This window comes from Lepisma saccharinum, chromosome 11 (genome assembly GCF_977018435.1).
Source record: "Lepisma saccharinum chromosome 11, izLepSacc3.1, whole genome shotgun sequence".
NCBI classification, from domain to species: domain Eukaryota; kingdom Metazoa; phylum Arthropoda; class Insecta; order Zygentoma; family Lepismatidae; genus Lepisma; species Lepisma saccharinum.
In genome coordinates, this window is record NC_139239.1 from 11,274,706 (window position 1) to 11,298,015 (window position 23,310).

At 39.9% G+C, this 23,310-nt stretch overlaps 2 protein-coding genes across 2 annotated transcripts; both read left to right on the forward strand.

The window, feature by feature from the left end:
• The first annotated feature begins 184 nt into the window (after positions 1–184).
• Datp (purine phosphoribosyltransferase family protein Apf) lies at positions 185–19,752 on the forward strand. Its single transcript, XM_083130705.1, has 3 exons — positions 185–550; positions 5,992–6,107; positions 15,787–19,752. Exons 1-3 carry the CDS (start codon positions 421–423, stop codon positions 15,988–15,990), a joined length of 450 nt encoding a protein of 149 aa, XP_082986831.1. The 5' UTR covers positions 185–420; the 3' UTR covers positions 15,991–19,752.
• A 2,148-nt stretch (positions 19,753–21,900) lies between these two features.
• On the forward strand, positions 21,901–22,892 carry LOC145995375 (histone-lysine N-methyltransferase SETMAR-like). Its single transcript, XM_083131980.1, has 2 exons — positions 21,901–22,240; positions 22,513–22,892. Exons 1-2 carry the CDS (start codon positions 21,901–21,903, stop codon positions 22,890–22,892), a joined length of 720 nt encoding a protein of 239 aa, XP_082988106.1.
• The last annotated feature ends 418 nt before the right edge of the window (positions 22,893–23,310 follow it).

Consider the following 23,310-nt stretch of genomic DNA (forward strand, 5'->3'; position numbering starts at 1 on the left):
AATGGAGGAATATTCCACACACGTCAGAAAGCGAAGGGCGAGGCTTTGCCAAAATGAGTTGTTTGAGAAAGGTGCGATCAGTCAACGGTGGTTTCTTTAATCTGCAAAGCCCCCAAGCGCTAGATTACAAACCCGCTAATTGTACTATGCCATACAACAATATGTAGTGCTCAAAAGTATGAATATTCCTTTTTATGGAGACAGAAACTGTTATTTATTTTGAATTATAGCTCATAACACTAAACTGGATTACATATAATACCAAATAAAATTGGCGTTGACATTTTTTATAGTGTTACCGGTGTTCAGAAATAGCAAACAGAGAGCAGACATTCGCTTACATCCACTTCGTTCGTAATGATAAATTGCTAATTTTTACTCATCGATTCTGTTGTTTTGATAAGATTAAAATTTCCAGAAATGTTAGCATCAGAGGCACAAGCTGAAGTACGTGCTGCAGGACTTGTTGTATATAGGATAGTGAGAAAACAAATAGAATATTTGCTTCTGCATGCATCTTATGAAAAGAACCTTTGGACACCACCAAAAGGTAATTCTGCGAATTTAGTTACTGATTTTATATATTTTTTTCCAGGTTCGAAAACCCCACGAACCATGCACTGAGCTCTACAAACCATTCATAAATAGCCCCACGTACCAATCACAGATAGCCCCACGAACCATTCATAAATACCCCCCCCAGGAACGATGCAGGGCAAGGTTCGGTTAGGTTAGGCAAACAGTTAAAATGGTCATTTTCTTGGAAAGCAACGGTGTGGTTGGAAACACTGACCGGGGTTACATCATCAAACGCACGCAACATTTGATTTACGTAGTGTAAGGACATAGAGACAACAGCTTTCGTGCATTAAAGAGAGACTAAGGTAACACTTTACTATATCAGAGACGGATTTCTTCAAATTTACAGGAGAAAGTACTTACGCAAATCATTTTCTGTAGTGTTGTTGATGTTCGGGAATGTAGTTTTGATCCATTTTAATGCGAATGCATGTGGTTTTGTATGAAAATCTATTTCCGATGCGCTATTGCTGCTGATTGCTCCTGCCGCTATTTGCTTTCTGCACGAGAGCACAATACGCTCCGTATTGTCCGTATTTGCTAAATTGAGCGAAAGGAGTGCTAATGGAACCTAACCTAACAGGCCTAACCTAACCTAGTAGGCATACCTCGTCCACGTGATGGTTTGTGGGGCTATCGTGAATTTTTGGGCTAATGTCAATGGTTTTTGGGGCTACCCGTGGATGGTTTGTGGGAAATAAGGAACAACAGTAAGTACTCGTTAATGTAAGAAATATGCATTATTTTCGTTAGAAATTCATTATTTCACCTAAATAAATGTTCCGCAATGCAGAATAGTATGTTAGCAATGTAAAAAATTGCAAAATAAATCATTGATAGGTGTGTCTGGTATAGTAAAGTGGTACCGACATTAATTTTCAAAATACATGATTTACCAGCGAAATAAATTAAGCAATGGGAAAAAACACCTCCACGACCTTTCAAAAGTGTACGGAAAGTCAGTTCGGTAGTACTTTATCCTGCAAAATTGAAGAAATATGTTTTGCGCATACTAAAATTTTACCCAGTAGTAAAATATTTGTACCCGTCAAACGTATTTCTTCAGTTTTACAGGAGAAAGTACTTACCGAAATGAGTTTCTGTATACTTTACGAAGGTTTCGGAAGTGTTTTTTTTCCCCTAGCTTAATTTTTTTTTGCCAGTAAATCATGTATTTTCAAAATTAATGTCTCTCCGATGCATGAAAGCTGTTCCCTTGATGTACTTCTACTACATGAACCAAATGTTATGTGCGTTTGATGATGTAACAACCAGTCAGTGTTTCCACCCATGTGGTTTGCAACTGGGAAATGAATTATCTTGAATTTTTCTGTTAAATAACAATTTTAACTATGTTTTCCTTACTTAAGCTAACCTAACCTAACCTTTCCGTGCATGGTTCGTGGGGCTATTTATGAATGATCCGTGGGGCTACCTGTGCATGGTTCGTGGGGTTTTTGAACCCGGAAAAAGATACAAAATCAGGTATTTTACAGTTAAGAAGGTTGGAAGCACTGCACAGCCACTGACCATTGACAACGCTGGTCAAGATTTGCCCGCCATATTGTGTGTAACGCAACCCAAAAACGAACGAACAATAATAGTCGATATGTTGAAAATTGAAATTATTGTTGTGAAAGAAACTAAATGCCTCAGCTGCAACTCCTGTTCTCTCGGGAGAAAACTTTGCCCGTAGCCGAAGCTTTCCCCCTTGAGTTACATGGTTCTCCTGCTAGGGGAAACAGCGCTTCAAGAATCCTTAGCAATGCAGAATAAGTAAGTACCAATGTGAAAATGAAGAAAAGAAAGAAATTTCAGATGTTTGCCAGTTACTGAAATTTTAATTAATTATCCTTACAGGAAAACTTTTCTTTTTATTCAAATAATATATTCCTGGAACTTTAAGAAATGACTAAGACTAGGCTCTAGAATCACTGAAAACTGTAAATAACACATAATATTCTGGGATATTGCACACATGTAATTAGTCTATACCTATAATCTATGTGCCAAAGTATCACTGCTTTCTCTCTTTCACATTGGCGGCAATTGGGTTTCAAAAGGGAGGGGGAGGGGGGCAAAGACAGTAGTATATTTCCCTTTGTATATAAGGTTTAGCATAGTTCGGGGGCAAAAGTGGCAAAAAGTGGGGGGGGGCAACTGCCGCCCCTAATCGCCGCTACTGTCTTCTACTTAATCAAGTCAATGTAAGATAGATATATTGTAACTTTAATTATGCTGAAATATGTTATATACTTATGTAACGAGATGACATGTTCTATACTACTATAGATTAAAAAAGAAGAAAAAAAGTGTTCCCCTGTGCATAGCACCACGCCATGAAGGCGTATAGGGGGTGTGGGGGTAACACCCCACACTTTCTTGATCCGGTCGTGAGTGGGGTGATGTGATCAGCGTCACGCCCCTGACCGCCTTTACCCCCCAGGTACCCATGTTATTCGATGCTGGGTGGGTGCCGGGGCCGCTTCCAACGTTAGAAATGTTCCCGGATTTGAACTGGCCGGGGATCGAACCCGGGACCTTTGGCATGGTAGTCAGACGCGTTACCGACTGAGCCACCGCGGCCACCATTACTATAGATTGAAGTACGAAATTAACAATTTAAATTCTCGAGGCATTTCCCAATTCCGAGAACATGACCATGAAATACAAACAAAGTCATTGTTTTATTTTACATATTGTCACTGCTGGCCAGTGTGATGACAATGAATGGCAATTAGAAGGATGTGATTAAAGGACAACAGGCACTGAACATGAACCCCACCTGCTGAATGCGTCTAGGTGCAGTGTCTTGTTTTCCTGCAACAATGCAGATTCCTGGGTGCTCTAGGTGGAATGGAGGTTGACTTTTGAGCACTTTACGAAATGCAGATGCCTGACTATATTACATAACTTTTTGTACATATTCACTAGTTTCATCATTATAGATTTACAAGCCTCTAATTTATGTACCAATCAGCCTTGATTGCAGCAAAATAAACCGATTTGGTAATACTTCACATTAGGTCTGTTGTAAATAAAGCAGGAGAATTGCCACAATCGATTAACCATATATTTAGAATAGTAAGATATAGTGGTATACTCAGTATATCATCGTGTATTTCTTTTGCTTAGTATCTGATAGGAGAGAAGAATATAAAACAAAAAATACATAGTTGGACAAGGATAATATTGATTGAGTTATACTCTATCAGCTTAGTGACATTTTATGGTTTTAGTGTTTCAAGATTAATTCCTTGTGGGTTTCTTAAATATAGTTTGATTTCTCTCCATGTGCGACTTTTATAAAATATACCTTTGTGCAGACAGGTATCTAGAAAGATATTTCAGGAGTGTTCCTCACAGTCTAACAATTGAGGCCTCCCTGATAGCATAGAGGCTAAAACTCTTACCTTGTAATCAAGTAGTCCTGGGTCCAATTCCTGGTGGAACCACATTGCACAGTGGTTCGGATCATACTTTAAAACTATAAAAACTATAAAGCTAGACTGGAATATACTGTCTGACCATTGGATGGACTTAAAATATTTTTAGGAGGCTAACAGTGTGATTATGGAAAATAGAAGTTGTGCCATTAGCAATAACAATAAAAATGAGTGTACTTATGGCCCAAGTTTGTATTTTCAAATTCCAAATTAATCATGGAGCATACCTGGTGGATACGCAAGTGGCTTGGATCCCACTTTAAACTGTGGCTCCAGTCCTGATCAGCCTTCCTGTGCATTAAGTGGACTTAAAACCAATGAAACTATAAAATGAAATTATGCAGCATAGGCATGTTTTACATTGAAGTAAGACTTGAAGCTTTCTTGGCGACGAATGATGAACAGATTCTCTCGGGCTATCGACCAGGTGAGTTGTGGAAATGATTCCAAGCTTTCGAGAGCTAACATCACTCTCATCTTCAGGGTAGAAGTGCAGTTCTGAGCGTCAACTTGATGTATATACGTTCGTGGAGGGGGGATCCCGGTGAAGATGGCAGACCAATTGAGTGGCGTGTCTGCTAAGTGCACGTTTCTCTTTAACTAACGCTAGCCAGGCTGGGTCCAGTTCAAGCCCCGTGTTGCGATTAAGATTGTCTTTTTCTTCATAAATGGCTATTGCTTCCTTGATAGTACGGTCCCAGTAGTTTGAAGTTTTGGCTATGATTTCCGTGTTGCTGAAATCTGGTCTATGTCTCTCGTTGATTGAATGTTCTGCTAGTCCCGACTTTTCAGGGTGGAAATACTTGATGGAGCTTTGATGTTCTGTACAGCGCTGTTCTATTGTCCTACCCAGTTGCCCAATGTATGCTTTCCAGCATTTGCAGGTAATATGGTAGACTCCCGGTGTTTTGAGTTCCAGCTCATCCTTGGGGTTGCGTAGTAGGCTTCTGATCTTCAGAGGTGGTTTGTGAATGGTTTTTATGTTACGTTTCTTTATAATTCGGCTGATAACTCCAGAGAGATTTCCTGTGTAAGGAAGGATGGCTATCTTCTGGTCAGCTTTGTCCGTGTCCCCTGGTGTGTTCGGATTCCCCGATGTGTCTGGATTCCGAAGCATGTCTGGATTCCCAAGCGTGTCTGGATTCCCCGATGTGTCCGGATTCCCTGGTGTGCGGGTCTTCTTGGACAGTACATGCTACACCGGGCTCGAATTGGACCCAGCGTGGTTAGTGTTAGTTAACCAGAAACACGCACGTATCAGACACGCCACTCGATTGGTCCACCATCTTCACTGGGATCCTCCCCCCTCCACGAACGTTTATACACTGGGTTGACACTCAGAACTGCACTTCTACCCTGAAGATGAGAGTGATGTTAGCTCTCGAAAGCTTGGAATCATTTCCACAACTCACCTGGTTGATAGCCCGAGAGAATCTGTTCCATCATGTTTTACATTGTTTCATTTCTATGCATATGTATATCTGTTAATACATACTTCAGAGCCTTAGTGATTTCTTACTGCCATCTTGTCTGGAGAACGATTTTTACTTCTAAATGTTTTTTTTAAAAATTTGCAAGCAGTCATTCATTTACTGTTGTCTTAGATATTGACTGTTGCTGCCATTTACTTCATGTGTGTGGGTTACAAAGAGGTATTACACCACTAAATGTTTTCATTGTTAGGCAGATCAAGTTTAGGGTTCTTAGTGATAATGAAACATTCCCAAATGCTTTTGTTTGGTTAAGTGGATGAGGTTTAGGGCTCTTAGCATTAAAATAACATCCCTAAATGCTCATATAACATACATTCTTGGGTCATTCAATGCCAAATCACTCAAAAAAATGGAATTTTTGACCCCACCATTTCAGAATTGCATGAAACTCTCAGAGTTAGTAGTATTTGAGGAGCAAAGAATATTTGCACAATAACAGCCAACAGCGATGCATACTTTTCATGTGCTTCTAGGACATGTTGATCCTGGTGAGTCAGAGTTTGAAACTGCTATAAGGGAGACAGAAGAAGAGACTGGATTAAAGAACTCAGATTTTGAAGTTGAAAAAGATTTTATCAGAATATTGAAGGTAAGATATATTTTACATTTTTGGCATGAATTTATAATACCGGAAGTATCTCCAATTGCTTTCAAATTTGGCATACTCACTAATTTAGGCCTCGTAATCACGAATCTGCAGTTAAAAATTGGCGGTCACGTCTAGAAATTACATAATAACCTTGTCAAGTAACGCTATGATTCTCCATACACTAACATGGAAACAGTCTTCCTTTCCACACAACGGTCTTGCTACCAATGTTGCTCAAGTGTTGTGCAATAAGTGAGACCTGTTGCATGGAGCGTTGATATGTGAGAAAATGGCGTCATGCGTAAAGGTGGAAAACATGTTTGCCCCACGAACCATTCACGGTAAGGTTAGGTTAGGCAAGCATAGTTAAAATTAAAGGTCATCATAAACATAGTTTTGAAATGCTAATCATTGCGAAAAATAGTTGTTTTCTTCATAAATCAAGGGTGTTTACTCTGTTCACAGACCCACTTCTTTCGACTTATTTTGCAATTTCTAGACGTGACCGCCAAATTTTAACTGCAGATTCGTGATTACTAGGCCAAAATTAGTGAGTATGCCGAATTTGAAAGCAATTGAAGATAACTCCAGTATTGTATATTCGCTCCGCATTTTTTTTCTTATACCTGTGTGGGTAAGTACCAAGGTGCATTGATTTAAATCAGGTTCATTTAAATCACGATTTAAATCAAATTTAAATCAGGTGATGTAATTTAAAAGAGAAAAAGCACTGATTTAAATCACTTTAAAGCAATAATTTATGGAATAATGTACTTAAGGAATTTGTAGATATGAGAATCATTTTTGATGAAATCATTTAATGGTGTTTATTAGGCTCTAAGAAACAAAATATATGTACTGATGTGGTGAATCTCATACAAAAGGAAATTTAATATGTAAACTGTAAACACACTTAAATTTATCTTGATTTAAAATTCAATCATTTTTGTAGACAAGCAAAAAGAGCAAAAAATGTGTGTAGAATAATATACAAAATACTAATCATGTTAAACTGAAGCTGAAACAAGTAAGCCTTTTGGGGGCCTTCATCCATTGACATAGTAGAGGGTTTGTATATGCATATGTAAAAAATAAACATAGTTACTCAGGAGTACATAAACAAATACAATATATACAGGTAAAGTTAAAAGTTCCCTTTAGGGTATGTGGAGGTAGGGCCCCACATGTTTCCGATGTCGACCAGCTTGGAGGTGATATGATCAGCACCATGCTGTGGCTGCCTCCACCCCACCTCCCCGGGTATTCCAACATTAGATCACCCACCCTAAGTTTCCTGTGTGGCAGTCAGACTAGAATCAAATCAGGCTAGAATTTCACGAGAAATGCAGTTGTGAAGGTTTCTTCAACCTATCTTTAATCAGGAAAACGTTATGGCTGTGTGATTGTAACAAATGTATCATTTTCCAGGTGTGAGAAAACGGTGTCATATGTATATCACATCACCCCCTTCCCGTTTAAAAAATTTGAGTTGAATTCAATATGGCGGACATCCACTTGGAACACACCAATGTGATTCCCCCTAAGTCTAACATGTTTCTATCATGACCAATTGTACCCACCCTAACTTATTTAATTTTTATAGGGAGTGTTAAGAGGCTTTTCAATCACCCTCTAGACCAGAGGTTCCCAAACTTCTTCATTTCATGGTGCCCCTAGTGTTTCAAGAATTTTCTGCTTCACCCTAGTCAGATTGTAGGCCTATCTAACACTTGCTACGCTCAGTTAGTGTGTTTAGGTTGCTTGCCTTAGTTAAAAAATATACACATATTTCAAATTCAGAAACATTATACATTAAAAAAATACTAAAAAAGCAAATATTTGGAACAATCATATCATTTCAGTGAAAATATTGGAACATTTCACGGTGCCCCTGCAAGCCAGCCGCACGCACACTTTGGAAACCACTGCTCTATACCCTTATATGTGACTTTGTCAACATTAGATCAAGTTAAACACACACACACACACATATATATTATATATATCAAAGAAGGAGAAAGGAAACACTCACCCGACAGAGTGGAAAAATTCAGAATTTTCGTTAACTTAGTAGCATCTTCAGTGTGAGAAGAAAGAGACGGAACCGGAAGTTGGAGCCCAGCAGAGTTGTGAGGTCCCGATCGAAGAGGACGTGGTGCGTAGAACGGTAAAAAAAAAACACTGTTTCGTCACCAGGCTCGTCGAAAACTGTGAGTGGGTGGGATGGGTTGGGAGGGTGGTGGGATGGGATGGGTTTGGAGGGAGCATCGAATGAGGTGGCGAAGTTACTGGGTGACCTTGTTCAGGCCAGGTGGAGTGGTTGCACTAATGGCTGATATATAGGCCCTCTTTCATCTTTTGTGAACAAAGGCGTTGCCTGGTTGTGGTAAGAGATGGATGATTACTACCCGGAAGCAGTCGTTGAAAGGGATATTGTGGTGGTTGGTATGGATTTCGACAGTAAAAGTCCAGGTTGTGGGTGGAGGAGCGGTGGTTATTGATGCGGAAGTTGAGGGCAGTTGATGTTTCCCCCAGGTAAAAAAAAAACAACAGATGTTGCAGGTGAGGATGTAGATCAAGTTTGAGGCGTGGCAGGTCCCTTTGGGGTGGAGGGTAAATTTGCCAGTGGTCCTGTGCACCTGGAGGGGGTGAGAGGTGATGAGGATGGGGCAGGTTTTGCACTTAGGGTGGTTGGAGGTGGGGAGGTGGTGTTTGTGTGGTGAAAGGGTGTTGTGGACCAGGAAGAATCTCAGCCTTTGTTGACTTCCATCTCCAGCCTCTTGTGAAAGCTCTGCCCTCCTACCTCCGTGACACCAACCACTTCCTCCAGAAAATCAGCACCCTTCCACCATTGCCCCCAAACACCATCCTTGCCACCATTGATGTCACTTCCCTCTACACCAACGTACCCCACTCCCATGGCCTCCGCTCCATAGAATTCTACCTCAATAGCAGCACTAACTTCCTGATCAAACTAGCCCACATGTAACATTTCACCTTTGAAAACCAACATTTCCTACAGATTCGAGGTACAGCCATGGGTACCAGAATGGCCCCATCCTACGCAAACCTTTTCATGCGCAAACTTGAGCAAGAGTTCCTGGATACCCAACCCCTCAAACCCCTCCTCTGGCTCCACTTGATCGACGACATCTTCATGCTCTGGACATGAAGAACCATCCTTATCAGCTTTCCTGGACCAACTTAATCACTTCCATTCCATAAGGTTCACCTGGACCTACTCCCCCAAACAGATCGCCTTCGTGGATGTGGATGTGCACATCGAGGGAGGTCATCTGAAAACCTCTATCCACATAAAACCAACCAACCACATGCAATACTTACACTTCTCCAGCTCCCACCCGTTCCACACCAAAAAAGCCATTCCATTCTCTCTGGCCCTCAGGGGACAGCATCTGAACACTTCACCCACCTCCCACCAGAATTATAACCACCTACATCAAGCCCTGGTAAACTGTGGATATCCCTCCACTCTGGTCACCAAACAAATATAGCGAGCTGTCTCACACCACTACCACCAACCCACCTGCTGTCATCACCCAATATCATCCCAACCTCAACAAAATCACACACACACTACTCTCTTCTTCCCATTCTCCATAGTGATCCTGAAACCAAAAACATCTTTCCCGACAAACCTAGAGTGGTTTTCAAATGCCCCCCTAACCTCCAAAACATCCTGCTCCACAACACTCCCTCACCACACAACCAACATCTCCCGAACCATAAATGCAACCACCCTAGGTGCAAAACCTGCCCCATTCTTATTACCTCTCACACCCTGTAGTTGCACACGGCCACTGGCAAATTTAACCTCCACCCCAAAGGGACCTGCCACACCTCAAACTTGATCTACATCCTCACCTGCAATATCTGTGGTGAGTTTTACCTGGGGGAAACATCAACTGCCCTCAACCTCTGCATCAATAACCAAAGCTCCTCCACCAAGATCCTGGACTTTACTGTTGCTGTCCATACCAACCACCCTTTCGACGACTGCTTCCAGGTAGCGATCATCCATCTCTTACCCCAACCAACCAACACCTCAGTTCGCAAAAGATGGGAGAGGGCTTATATATCAGCCATGAGTGCAACCACTCCCCCTGGCCTAAAGAAGGCCACCCAGTAACTTCCCACTCCACCCCCCCCGCAACCCATCCCACCCACCCCACTCTACCCTGCCCACCTACTTACAGTTTCTACGAGCCTGGTGCTGGAAGAGTGTTTTTTTCTTTTCATTTTACGCACTACTTCTACCATGATCGAGACCTGGCAACTCTACCAGATCTCCCAACTTCTGGTTCCGTCTTTTTTCTTAAACTGAAGATCCAGCGATAGGCTGCGAAAAATCTAATTTTTCACTGTCTGGTGAGTGTTTCTTTTCTCCTCCTTGCTTTTTATACAGGGTGTCATTTTAATGGCGCCCACGGACCACGGAAACGTATAGAGGACATCAAAACAAACAACTTTTTTCAGTAACATTTTTCTCGTTGGAGCGTTGTTTCGGCGCTACAGTCGTTCAAAAAAGCCCGTTTTGCCGCCTGAATGCTGGCAACCACACACAACATTTGATTGCATTTGTGACGTAATATCCCATCATGAAGCGATGCGTTACAGGGTTGCCAAGAACACACATATTCTGTGAAAAATGACATAACTACAATCAGCCACATTATGTTCCGTAAAATAAAACGAGAAAACATGTTCTGTAACCTAACAGGAAGTAAACAAACGATACGAAAAATGGCAGAAAGAAAATAGAATTCAAGTGGAAGTGGTCATATTGAATTTCGTATCAGCTTGCATGTCAAATATTTTCAAATCTAGTTACCAAGTTGGCATCTACAATTTAGTCTACCCACTTCGTTCTTCTGATACTAGTTGTCTGTGACACACTGAACAGATGACAAAATAGAAATGAAAGAACTCAAAATTCCAAAGGTAAGCAACACATAATATTATGTATATTCAGGGCATTATGAGGCAAGTGACAAAAATGGTTGAAAATACAGGGATACAAATAGTAGTAAAACAAACTCTCTGACAACTGTGTTTATCTACGCACCAGATACACATGTAATAGTTCGCAACTATGACCAGGGCAGTATATTCGCTACTGATTCATCATTAGATTGTTAGTGTGGTTGAACGTGTTTTAGCCGTCATGTAACAACGTGAACCTCGGATACTTCCGTTATTAGCACAAAAGTACCACAAGGCATCTGGACACAAACCTGTAGATATCAACCTTGCAACGAGATTTGCAAATATAATTGACATGTAGCTGGGCGTAAACAGCCACATGTAAGTTGTAAGTACAATAAAAGTTATTGTTGTTGATATTTGACATGTAGGCTGGGACAAAATCCGATATTGACTCTTCATTTTGAATACGTTTTTACCATTTCTCATATCGTTGGTTCACTTCCCCCTTCCCCTGATATGACTGCTGATCTTCTGGCTGGTAGGCTATGATGTTCGGTTTACTGGATGCGTTTCTCACTTCGTTTTACAGCTAATAATGTGGTTGGTAGTTTGTCATTTTTCACAAAATTTGTGTGTTCCTTGCAACCCTACCATGCGCTGTTTCGCCGCAGGAAATGACGTCATGGATACGATCAAATGTTGTGTTGGGTTACCAGCATCCAGGCGGCAAGACGGTCTTTTTTGAACGGCTGTAGCGTCGAATTGACGCACCAACGAGAAAAATGTTACTGAGAAAAGTTGTTTGTTTTGATGTCCTCTACATGAATCTGTGGTCCGTGGGCGCCATTAAAATGACACCCTGTGTATATATATGAACACATACACATGGACAAAATTAATAGAAGAACACATAATGTTGTTTTCTGGGTGAATCACCGACCCAAACGTGCAAAGATTGTGCCCCAATGTGAACACCGATTGACGGATGTGCATGCATAGGCGAATGGGACAGTGGGGACGCTGTGGTCGCCGTAGGCATAAATAGCGCTGTAGGCCCACCCACCGCGTATTGCGTTCGAACAGTTCAGCATGTACATATATCGTGTGTTGTGACAGTCTTGGTGAGTTGATACACACTGTGCTTCAATGGGTACCCACGTACGCCCAGATGACGGATTGTGATGGAGAATAGTAGGCAGATTGGAGGCAGGCCATGCTCAAGCGCAGGTGTCCCGAGAGCTCATTGTGACTCCCAGCATCATCTGTAATTTATCGAGGCAGTTCCAGGAGTCGGGATCCATAACCAGATGGCCTGGGCCAGGGTGTCCACGGGCCACAACAGCCAACAAGGACCATTCTATGGCACTGACAGCGAGGTGCAACAGAAGAGCCACAGCTACACAGCTCTCCCGTGACCTCTCTGCACCCACCGGAACCGTTGTTTCTCGACGAACCATGTCCCGAAGACTTCATGAGAGGGGACTGTATGCCAGACGACCCGCTGTGTGTGTCCCTCTCACCCCAGCCCACAAGAGAGCCTACCTTGAGTGGTGCTGTAAACGTCAGCCCTGGACTCAAGACCAATGGGGTCATTTTCTGTTCAGTGACGAGTCTGGGTTCAGTTTGGACAGTGATTCCCAACACATCTTCATATGGAGAGAATGTTGTACTCAGTACCAGCCCTCAAACATCGTTCAAAGGGACCGCTATGGTGATGGTGGTGTTATGGTGTGGGCTGGTATCATGTTGGACGGCCGCACACCGCTCCATGTGTTCGATGGAGGCACCCTGAGTGGTCACAGGTATAGGGTGGAGATCCTGGAGCCCTATGTGCGCATTTCCGGGGTGCTGTTGATCCACAATTCATCTTCATAGATGACAATGCCCGTCCACATAGGGCCCATCTGGTGGATGAATATCTGGAAACCGTGGATATGTGGCGTATGGTTTGACCAGCCAGGTCCCCTGACCTGAACCCGATAGAGCATCCCTGGGATGCTCTTGGCAGGGCCATTGCTCGTCGTTAACCACCTCTGAACCATCCAGGAGCTAAGGAACGCCTTGGTGCAGGAGTGGATGCTACTGCCACAGGGTATCCTCAACGGTCTCGTGACCAGCATGGGACATCGTTGTGCAACCTGTGTGGCTGTGAGGGGTGACCAAATGCCCTAATAATGCCATATTGGGTGACTTCTATGACCTGTACATTTGGACACTTATGATGTGATGCTCATTGTCGACGCCCATGTTGGCTTACCTGCATTGTCATATGGTGATGTAGGTTGTTGTATACTTATGTGTATTCATACCGAATGTTGTTGCATTCCCTCTGCTACTTTTTGCACACGTCGCCATTCTGTGTTCATTCTCTTAATTTTGTCCAAGAGTGTATATATATAACAGTTGGGCTGAAAAGTTCGTAGGCTGACTCATAGATGGCGTTACTAGAATTAAATCCATGTGATTTTTACTTAGTACTAACCTTCAAAAGATACGTGTATAAATTTCACAGCTGCCGGATAATTAGTTCGTGAGATATAGCATTGTGATTGAAGCAGCTTTTGTTATTGTGAAAAAATGGAGAAAAAATAAATTTCGTGTGTTAATAAAGCATTGCTTTTTGGCGAAAAAAAATACTGTTGAAGCCAAGGCTTGGTTTGATAAACATTATTCGGACTCTGCACCAGGAAAATCAACCGTTGAGAAGTGGTTTGCTAAATTTAAACGAGGCGAAATGAGCATCGAAGACGATGCACGCAGTGGACGCCCCAAAGAGACTGTTACCGACGAAAACATCAAAAAAGTCCACAAAATAATTTTAAATGATCGTAAAGTGAAGTTGATCGAGATAGCTGAGACTTTAAAAATATCAAAGGAACGTGTTGGACATATTGTGCATGAATATTTGAACATGCGGAAGCTGTGTGCAAAATGGGTGCCGCGCGTGCTCACAATCGCCAATGCACCGTGTCACAAATCAATGAAAACGATGGTAAAATTATATGAATTAGACTACGAATTGCTTCCCCATCCACCATATTCTCCAGATCTGGCCCCCAGTGACTTTTTCCTGTTTGCAGACCTTAAAAGAATGCTCGCTGGAAAGAAATTTAGCACTGATGAAGAGGTAATCGCCGAAACTGAAGCCTATTTTGAGGCTAAAGAGAAATCGTACTATAAAAATGGCATCGAAAAATTGTATGACCGCTATAATCGTTGTATCGCCCTCGAAGGCAACTATATTGAATAATAAAATCGAATTTTGTCAAAAAAATATTTTTTACTATGTTAGCCTACGAACTTTTCAGCCCAACTGTTATGTGTGTGTGTGTGTGTACAGGTAGGTAGGTAGGTAGAGGGGGGTCTATAGTAATATTTTGAAGGTGGGGGGGACAAGATTTGTAGACCCAGCACTGTATAGAACACTTTCATTGCATGTCACTGGAGAATGTTCCTGAGTATAATCTATTTGCAGTACTGTAATACATGAATGTGTTTAGAAATTTATTAAATGACAACTGCATATTTCATTTTATTCAATGATTCAATGGTGCACGAGCCCATCATTACATTGCGTGGAAGAAGAACTACTTGTAGTTTCTTCTAAACATACCAAAACAAGTAGCAGAAATTAAATATGAGATCAATGTTTATAGCTGTTCCTTACCAGACAAATTTTACCAATCAATACACCACATTGCTAAATCAAGTGAGATAAGAGTATGATATAAATATATTAATAACTTACGTTTTGCGAGTATCTAGGTAACTCCTGCAAGGTTTCGGGATGCAACTGCTCCTTTCCTCAGGCTGCTCACGTTTAGGTTATGTATAAATCATAACCATGTTGACATCTCCATAGGTACAGGATATAGGATTGTTTTTTAACCACACACCTTTTACCAATCCTATATCCTGTACCTATGGAAAGGTCAACGTGGTTATGATTTTTATACATAACCTAAACATGAGCAGCCTGAGGAAGGGAGCAGTTGCATCCCGAAACGTTGCAGGAGTTTCCTAGATATTCGCAAAACATAAGTTATTAATATATTTATATTAAATTTGTAAGTAATTCGCACAACTTTCATCATGGATAAGAATATGAATTACTCTTGAAACAATAGAAGGTCCATATAATGTAGAGCAAAAAGTAAAATAATAATAATAATAATAATCTGTGACATATTTTCTAACTAGTAAATGCTGAGCCCAATACCAGATTTAGCATCCTTTTTTTACACACCTGATGAATCTGGAAACAGTTAAGATATTGAAAAAACAGACTATTTTCAATGCAGCTTTGCATGGTTGTAGGAATGTAGTACTACTACATACTATATTTTTATTCACTTTTGTCTATTTCCACAGAGGCATATCTAATACCAATCTTTGTGTAAAATTTCGATTTTTTTTCTTATTCCTTTAACTTTTATTATTGGGAGATATAATGTATAAATTTCACCTCCACTAAAACCTGTGGTATTCCAGGAAAAAAACAAAACTATTTCATATCTCTACTACAATTAGTTCTCGAGCTATGATTTTGTTTGTACATCGCCACAAGTTTGTAAAGTGCACTCTTGAAAAATTTCCATCCAGAGAGGTTAACATGCCCAAGATACTCCCATCCACTAAAGGTTGGTCATATTGAAGAAATTAATAGAATTCATAAAGAAAACGTAAGGATAATGTGTTTTCGTGACTGAAAAGTTTCACGTTTTGATTTTAGTATGATGTGAGAGGGAAACCAAAGAAAGTTACTTACTGGCTTGCAAAACTGATTGATGCTACCACTCCAATCAAACTCTCAGAAGAACATCGAGCCTTTGAATGGTTGCCCCTGGTGAATGCCTGTAAACTATCTCGATATGTGGAATCGCAAGAACTTCTCAACGCATGTGAAAAGTTTATTCAACAAAAGAAGGAAATGTAGAAATTAAATAGTGATACGTTTTGCACATAATGAGTGAGGAGAACAATGACCGCTGAATCTGGTGAATTGAACTATGTACCACTTAATTTATTTGAAGGTGGTGGGTTGCAGAAGAGAACCAATATCTTTTAGAGAGGGATCAATTATATTTCTACATTGCTACTTTTGGTGTTTTAATTAAATGTGTTAATATTTTTTGTGCAAAATTCCAAATCATATCCTTTAACTTTATTAACCCAGCAGGTCGTGCCCTTTTTGCCAGGACGTAATAATGTGTGCTGGGTAAAAATACCCAGAAGAAAATTGCTTCTTAAGTCCAAATTTTAATTGTTTCATAGCATGTAAATAATAATACCTTCAATGATTAACCTAATTTTATTAAGTTTGAACATTTTTATATCATTATGCAAAGATGAAGTTGAGAAAAGATGAGATACACAAGACGGTAAGAAGAGCTTTTTCTGCCAAAACATAAGGATGCGCACTGGGTAAAAGAAATACCCAGAAGAAACGTTACTTCTTAAGTAAGAATTTTAATTATTTTAAAGGATGTAATAGTAATACCTTCATTGATTAATTTATTTTATTAATTTTGAACATTTGCATTGAATCACACATTTGATACAAATGAAAAATGAAGAACATGTAGAAATACCAAACTGAAACATATGAGCACGTTGGGTGAAATTTACCCAGGGAGTGTTTCTATGGCCCTGTGAGCGGAACTAACGAAATAACTAACAGCTGATTCAAGGTCCTGACACTCGGAAGGGTTCACTGGAAAGGTGCTGAGAAGGGTAGCCTCAGACAATCATTGGCAGAATGGCATTCCACACCAGCAGATAAGATGATAGTTCTGTGTATTTTTTTATTACAAAATATGATATTTGTTGTATTGTAATTGGGTTTCTATGGACAGCCAGAACACAAGTTACAACAAATGTATGATGTCTGCATTTATATGGTGGATCCACAGTCATCATACATTTCAAATATTTATTGAAGATACAAATGATGAGATAAATTGATTATAACTGTTGAAGGCCTAAGGAGTATCCAAGTTGATTGGACATACCAGTAATTTCTGTGGTTGTTTGAAGCACATCATGTCTGTATTTGATTTCCAATCATATTTGCTGTACAAGTATTACTAAATGGATGCAATTTTTTCATTATTATTGTGATATTCGTTTTTGAGTGTTCTGATTGATATTTTGACTATTTCCATGAATCTCTTCCATCAGGAAACACATGTGCTCAAATCATGTCGACATTTATAATAAGGAAGGGTATTGTATTAGAGAGTTTAAATACCCATAACACTAGCCTGAAAATTAAAACTTTTTTCTGTGGTATGAACCTCAATAAGCGACTTTTACTAATTGCAATATGCTTGTTTTGAAAATTTATTCTGTTTTGTTGTATCAATATGTTTATTTCATTATTATATCAATTTATCAAAAACAGCAACATTTAGAAATTGTGCAGAAATTGCAAATACATACAACATAAATACAATAAATTATAATACTATAGTAACATAGTACACAAAAATAAAATATAATTACATTTATTATGTAATATATGTGCCTAAATACATAAAATAAACTATATATTCTACGCTAAATGCAAGGAATAACCAACCTAATTTTACAACCAATCACTTAGAACTTGTCCAACGTTTCTCACAATATCTTCACAGTAGATCCTTCAGATTACCAAGAAATTTCCTCACAACTTATTTGAATGCTTTCCATGCTGCTTCAATTTTGTCTTGGAATCATCATCAGTCATCAGCTTACGAATGTTCGGTCCATCAAATACACCTTCTGTGACTTTAGCTTGTGATAATGAAGGAAATTTCATACATAAGTATTGGAAACATGGGCCACTTTTATCTAGTGCCTTTGCAAACTGTTTCATAATTCAAAGTTTTATGTTTAATGGGATAGGAGAATTTTCTGACGATCTAAATGACTCGCTTTTGTAACATTTCTGGATCCTGGTTTCAGTTCCTCTTTTTCAAGCCAATATAGAGTATTCCAATGTGTGTCTCTGGCCCTACTATCCCACTCACACATAAAACGGAAATTTTGTGTATCCTCCCTCTTGTCCCAGTAATAAGCCATGTACTATATAGCCAGGAACTGGAATCATATGCTTCCTCTCCTAACTGGTGCACAAGATTAGGAATATTGGCAGAAGATACCAGTTGACCTTCTTATGTGTAGTATTTCCGAAAATCTTTGTCATGATTCCTATACCAAGAAAATGTAACCCCAGGAGTCTTGAGCCAATTAATTCACTCTTTTCTTTAATGAGCTCTAGGTCAAATACCAAATCATTCAACTGAGGTTGGGTAAATAGTTTTGGTGCAGTATCTAATTCTTCTGTTTCAGAATACATTTCATCACTGCTTGAATATGAACTGCTTTCAAATTCATTGTCACTTACGTTTCTGGTGGTTTAGGTATTGGCAGGTCAGGTCCATGTAGAATAGGCCACCTAGCTGATGGCAGATGGAGGTATTTAATTCCTTTCTTTTTTTGTAACCAGTAACTTCGGACAAACAGAAATAACAGTTATCATCAGGGCTCGAAAAATCCCGGTCGACTAAAAATTTCAGCCTGGCGACTGTGATCCCTTGTAATATTGCATGTACGAAATTTTGAAAATTCTATTTTCAAATTGCAGTACAGCGTAAGTTAGCAAATGATTCTTTTATCAATGTTGTGAACATTCCATAGAATCAATAACAATTTCTTACTCTTTATTTCCCAACCTCCTCCCCCCCCATTTCCCACTTTCTCACATGATTTAGCGATGTTTTGAATATGGCGATGCTCAGCTTCTTATAGATTGATTGATTTTCTGTATTTTACTTCACTTTTTTGCCACTTTTCGCAAGATGGGGATGAGTGATGATATGATGAAATTGATGAATGAGCACTCACAAACATCCATACCCAGGCCGGAATTCGAACCTGGGACCCCTGGCATCGTACCGTGATATGCTAACCACTCCGCCACTTCTTATAGTATGCACAATTGCTAGTATGTGGTTTCCTGGTGCCTGATTTTCAGAACTGGCGCCTAGCTCCGAAGAAGATTTTTCGAGCACTGGTTATCATGATGATTTTTCTGTCCGTGCCACACCATAGGTATAGATATTGTGAGAGGCATTGCCTTCTGTTTTCCTTCATACCAATAATGTAGTCCCTAGACTAGTGTTACATGCACTATGTGGAGCAAAAGATTTATCCTGATCACACACCTTCACTCTGAAATACAAGAACTACAGTTTTTTCACGAAGGAATTTATTTTCCGTACCTTTCTATTGAACATACGACACCCACAAATGTTTCAACGGTGCCATTGTGCATCATATCTAATGTATTTCTCATTTCTTTTTTGTTTCATTCAAGATCTTTGTTCATATTCAGCGTAATGTGGAGACATGTGGTAGTATTACTACGCTACATATGATGTAGCTACATAAAAGGAAAAACTTAAATAGTGCAACAACTTGATATGAGCCTCAAGGCTCATGTCTGTGTGCCGTTAATTATTCTGGATTATTTTTTATTAGTTGGTTCTTATTATTTGATTAGTAATATTTCGTATTCGTAATCTTTCATATTTCATATTTATTTGATAAATAGAAAGATTATAAGTAGGCTTATAATCCACTAATATTTCCTTTATTGTAACAATAAGTGTAAACGCGGCCTAATGTAATAAACCATATGTTAATTTTCTGACCGAATCTTTGATATTGGATATGTAAATCTGTGTTCTTTCATGGCAGAAAAATGTTTATGATTTAGATTGACATAGATTTAGTTTAGCAACAATGGGAAGATCGAATCTGTTCCTTTAAGTTTATTGTATTCAATAAGGTTTAAGTTGCAACGGGCAATGATTCGAGTTTAGTCTTTATTAACAGAGATGAATCGTTCCCCTTATACAATGTTATTTGGTTTTGCTGCAACGTGGAAATTAGTTAAACTTTGATATTGAGATTGTGAATATAGACATTGATGAGTATTTAGTTTTTGTAAATGTCGCGAGTCGTGCTGTGTAAATTACGTAATGCTTAACAAGTGAGCATCGATTGGAAAGGTATATAGGTAGATGCGGAGCTTAGTTTGCACACATGCCACCAGCGTCGGCTCTAGCTTTTGTATGAAAAAGTGGCTGCAGGACAGGACATGACGATATATCAGTTGGTTCTGCGTCATCTGTAAAAATTAAACAAATAAATAAATAAACTAAATAAATAAAATAAATTTTCATTTGACTTACACTATACAAAATAATAAATGTAGGAGACTCAAGCAAGAGGCAAGATGAATAAACCCAAAAAAATTATCTCTTCTCACTTCATTCATAAAATACTAGAGTTTGCAACACTGTTTATATTGTCAACAATTAATTATTACGAATATAACCTACCTTCCAAATCTTTAAATTCATCTGCATCATCAAAATCGTCACTAACTTCAAACTCTGAGGCGGAATCCGCATGCAGAATTTCCGCTATGCAGTCTGGATCTAACGACACCATTCTAAACAATGCAACGTACATCAACCCGAACTGTCACAGGTGCGAGATAAAAATAGCACATGAGTCACCTAGCGGTCGGAATTTCAACGGAACGGCTTGAATGAACACACACATGAGACGAAGTACGAACATAGCCCATAGTTCAATAGGCAAAGCTACTGCATACTGCAGGACAGGCTATGCCCGTCATTCGTCCACATTGACTTTAAGTGCACTGCGGGCTATGCCCGTCGTGAGACCCCAATGTGTTAAGTTCTCAATGCTTTATTCACCAAGCCCGTACCTGAAAGGGGTTAGAGTATCCCATTTAACCGTCTGAGTTTTAGCCGAGGTGAGATTAGAACATAAGGTATTGGAAGACAGAGGCAGGCTAGGATTACCATAATTTGCAGCTCTCTCTGTGTGTGTTACTGAAAGGCTATAGTGGAGAGTGAAATAATACACAGTTATATTTATATGAGCATATATATATACGCAGATGAATTGCATCTTACATGAAGCTAAGGTCAACCCTCATGTGTTAATAAGCGCACGTAACGGCCATAGTAAGTCTCGCAGGTAGGTAAGACGAGCAGAGCCGCGCTCGCTGTGAAAGAGGTTGAGTTGACAGTAGCGTCGAGACATTCGTCGCATCCAGTTAAGCAGCTGCCATGCGACCGATCAGCGATTGTGCATTTGTCTTTGCGTATTCCTCATTGTCTACACGTTGGTAACGTGATAGCCCATAGTATATTTGGGTATACAAACTGACGAAGTGAGTAAGACACGTCGCCTTGGCAATTGGAACTGCCATTGCGGATTGTCATTACAAACTGGACGTGATGCACAAAAACTGTTGTTATTTTAGGGTTTAGGTGATTGATGTCTGTTTGAATCACTATTTTCATTTTTACTGCAGAACCAATGCAGGCTAGTGTAATTAGTGACTTAACACTGTGTGATAAATGAGCACATGTTCTATGCACCATAACCAATTTCAAAAAGCTAATTGCAAGTTTTTTCTTCTTTGTTCACACCCAACATTTTTAATCAACCTACAATAATGTGTTTGTAATTGTAAGCAGTCTTTATAGTTTTTTGATGCAGAAATTGAGTTAAGTTTTATCATGGATGTTCTGGTTTACTGTTACTGCTAGAATACAAACATTAAGTGATTCTACCAGGTATCCAAAAAGGTTCGTACCGCTGGAACGAAAAGTGAAAATCAAACGGCATGTGTCAGCAACCCTGTCTGGATGACATCAGAAGTTTACATTCCCGGCTACCGTCAGTCAGTGCAGAGTTGGGAGGCATGTCGGTCGCATAGACAGCAGCTCTGTAGGAACTACATACTGAAGGGAACATGTCAGTGTCAAAGGATGTTTTACGGCCGTGTTTACTGTATGAGTTGAAATTGGGGAGCAATGCTGTAGCTGCTGCTCGAAAGATATGCTCCGCGTTTGGAGAGGCATCAGTGAGTGAGCGCACAGTGCGAAAGTGGTTCAGTCGATTTGCATCGGGTGATGAGAGTCTCCAGGACAAGCCTCGAGCTGGATGCCCTGCCATTATCGACGAAGCCCTGCTGAAGGAGACCATCGAGCGTGATCCACAGCAAACGTGCAAAGAACTTGCACAAGGGTTTGGAGTGTCAGAGGAAACCATTCGATTGCATCTGCACAACCTTGGGAAGACTTGGAAGCTCAGTAAGTGGGTTCCTCATGTTTTGTCCGAGGAAAACAAATGCCAGCGGCTCAACATTTGCGCATCATTGCTGTCACGCCACAAGAAAGCCTCATTCCTGGACCAGATATTGACATGGGACGAGAAATGGGTGTTATACAGTAACCGCAAAAGAAAACTCATTGGTTGTCCCCTGGTTCTGTTGCATTGACCCCCAAAGAAAACATTCATCAACAGAAGGTACTGCTCTGTGTTTGGTGGACCAGAGCTGGTGTTGTGCACTTTGAATTGCTAGAGCATGGCAAAACCTTCACATCCGATGTGTACTCGTCCCAGTTGCAAAGGGTTGCAGATGCACTGCGTCCGAAGCAGCCAGCACTAGTCAACAGGAAAGGAGTGATCCTTCTTAAAGACTACGCTAGACCTCATACGGCAAAAGCATCCAAGGAGGTAATCAACACACTTCCGGACATTGGCTCATCCGACTTTTACTTGTTTGTGGCCATGAATAACCATTTGTGTGAGCAACAGTTCCGAAACCGAGATGATGTCACGCAGGTCATAGGACAATTTTTTGCTTCTAGGGACCAGAACTTTTACAAACGCGGGATTTATAAGCTTGTATCTCGTTGGGAACATGTAATTGAGGATGAAGGAGCTTATTTTGCTGAATAAAACACATTTGCCAGAAATTACAGTCTTTATTTCTCACTGTAAAATACGGCATGAACTTTTTTGGATACCTGGTACTAATAACAAACTATGCATTCATTGATCTAATGTAGAACTTGGCACAGTTCTGATGATGTAATGATATTTGCAAGTTGTACAGGAGGATGCAAAATGCATTTAGAATCATGGTAAGGATTGTGCAAGTAAATTTGAAATTCAGATAAACTAATTTGTGCATTTTAGAGACTTTCAGTATTATTGTATAAATCTTGCAATGAAAGGTTCTTGGGTTAAATTCAAGGTTCTGTCTCTGTTAGCCTATATGAGTGCAAAGTGGAGTTAAAACAGAATTGCAAAGTACTTGTAATTGAATGCAAAATTGTGCCATTTTGTGATTGTAATCATTAATGAATACAAAGGG

Coding starts and splice junctions, on each gene's coding strand:
- Datp (XM_083130705.1), top strand. CDS start 421: ATGTTAGCATCAGAGGCACAAGCTGAAGTACGTGCTGCAGGACTTGTT. Junction 551..5,991: donor CCTTTGGACACCACCAAAAG/GTAATTCTGCGA, acceptor ATGTGCTTCTAG/GACATGTTGATCCTGGTGAG. Junction 6,108..15,786: donor ATTTTATCAGAATATTGAAG/GTAAGATATATT, acceptor TTTTGATTTTAG/TATGATGTGAGAGGGAAACC.
- LOC145995375 (XM_083131980.1), top strand. CDS start 21,901: ATGTCAGTGTCAAAGGATGTTTTACGGCCGTGTTTACTGTATGAGTTG. Junction 22,241..22,512: donor TGGGAAGACTTGGAAGCTCA/GTAAGTGGGTTC, acceptor TTGAATTGCTAG/AGCATGGCAAAACCTTCACA.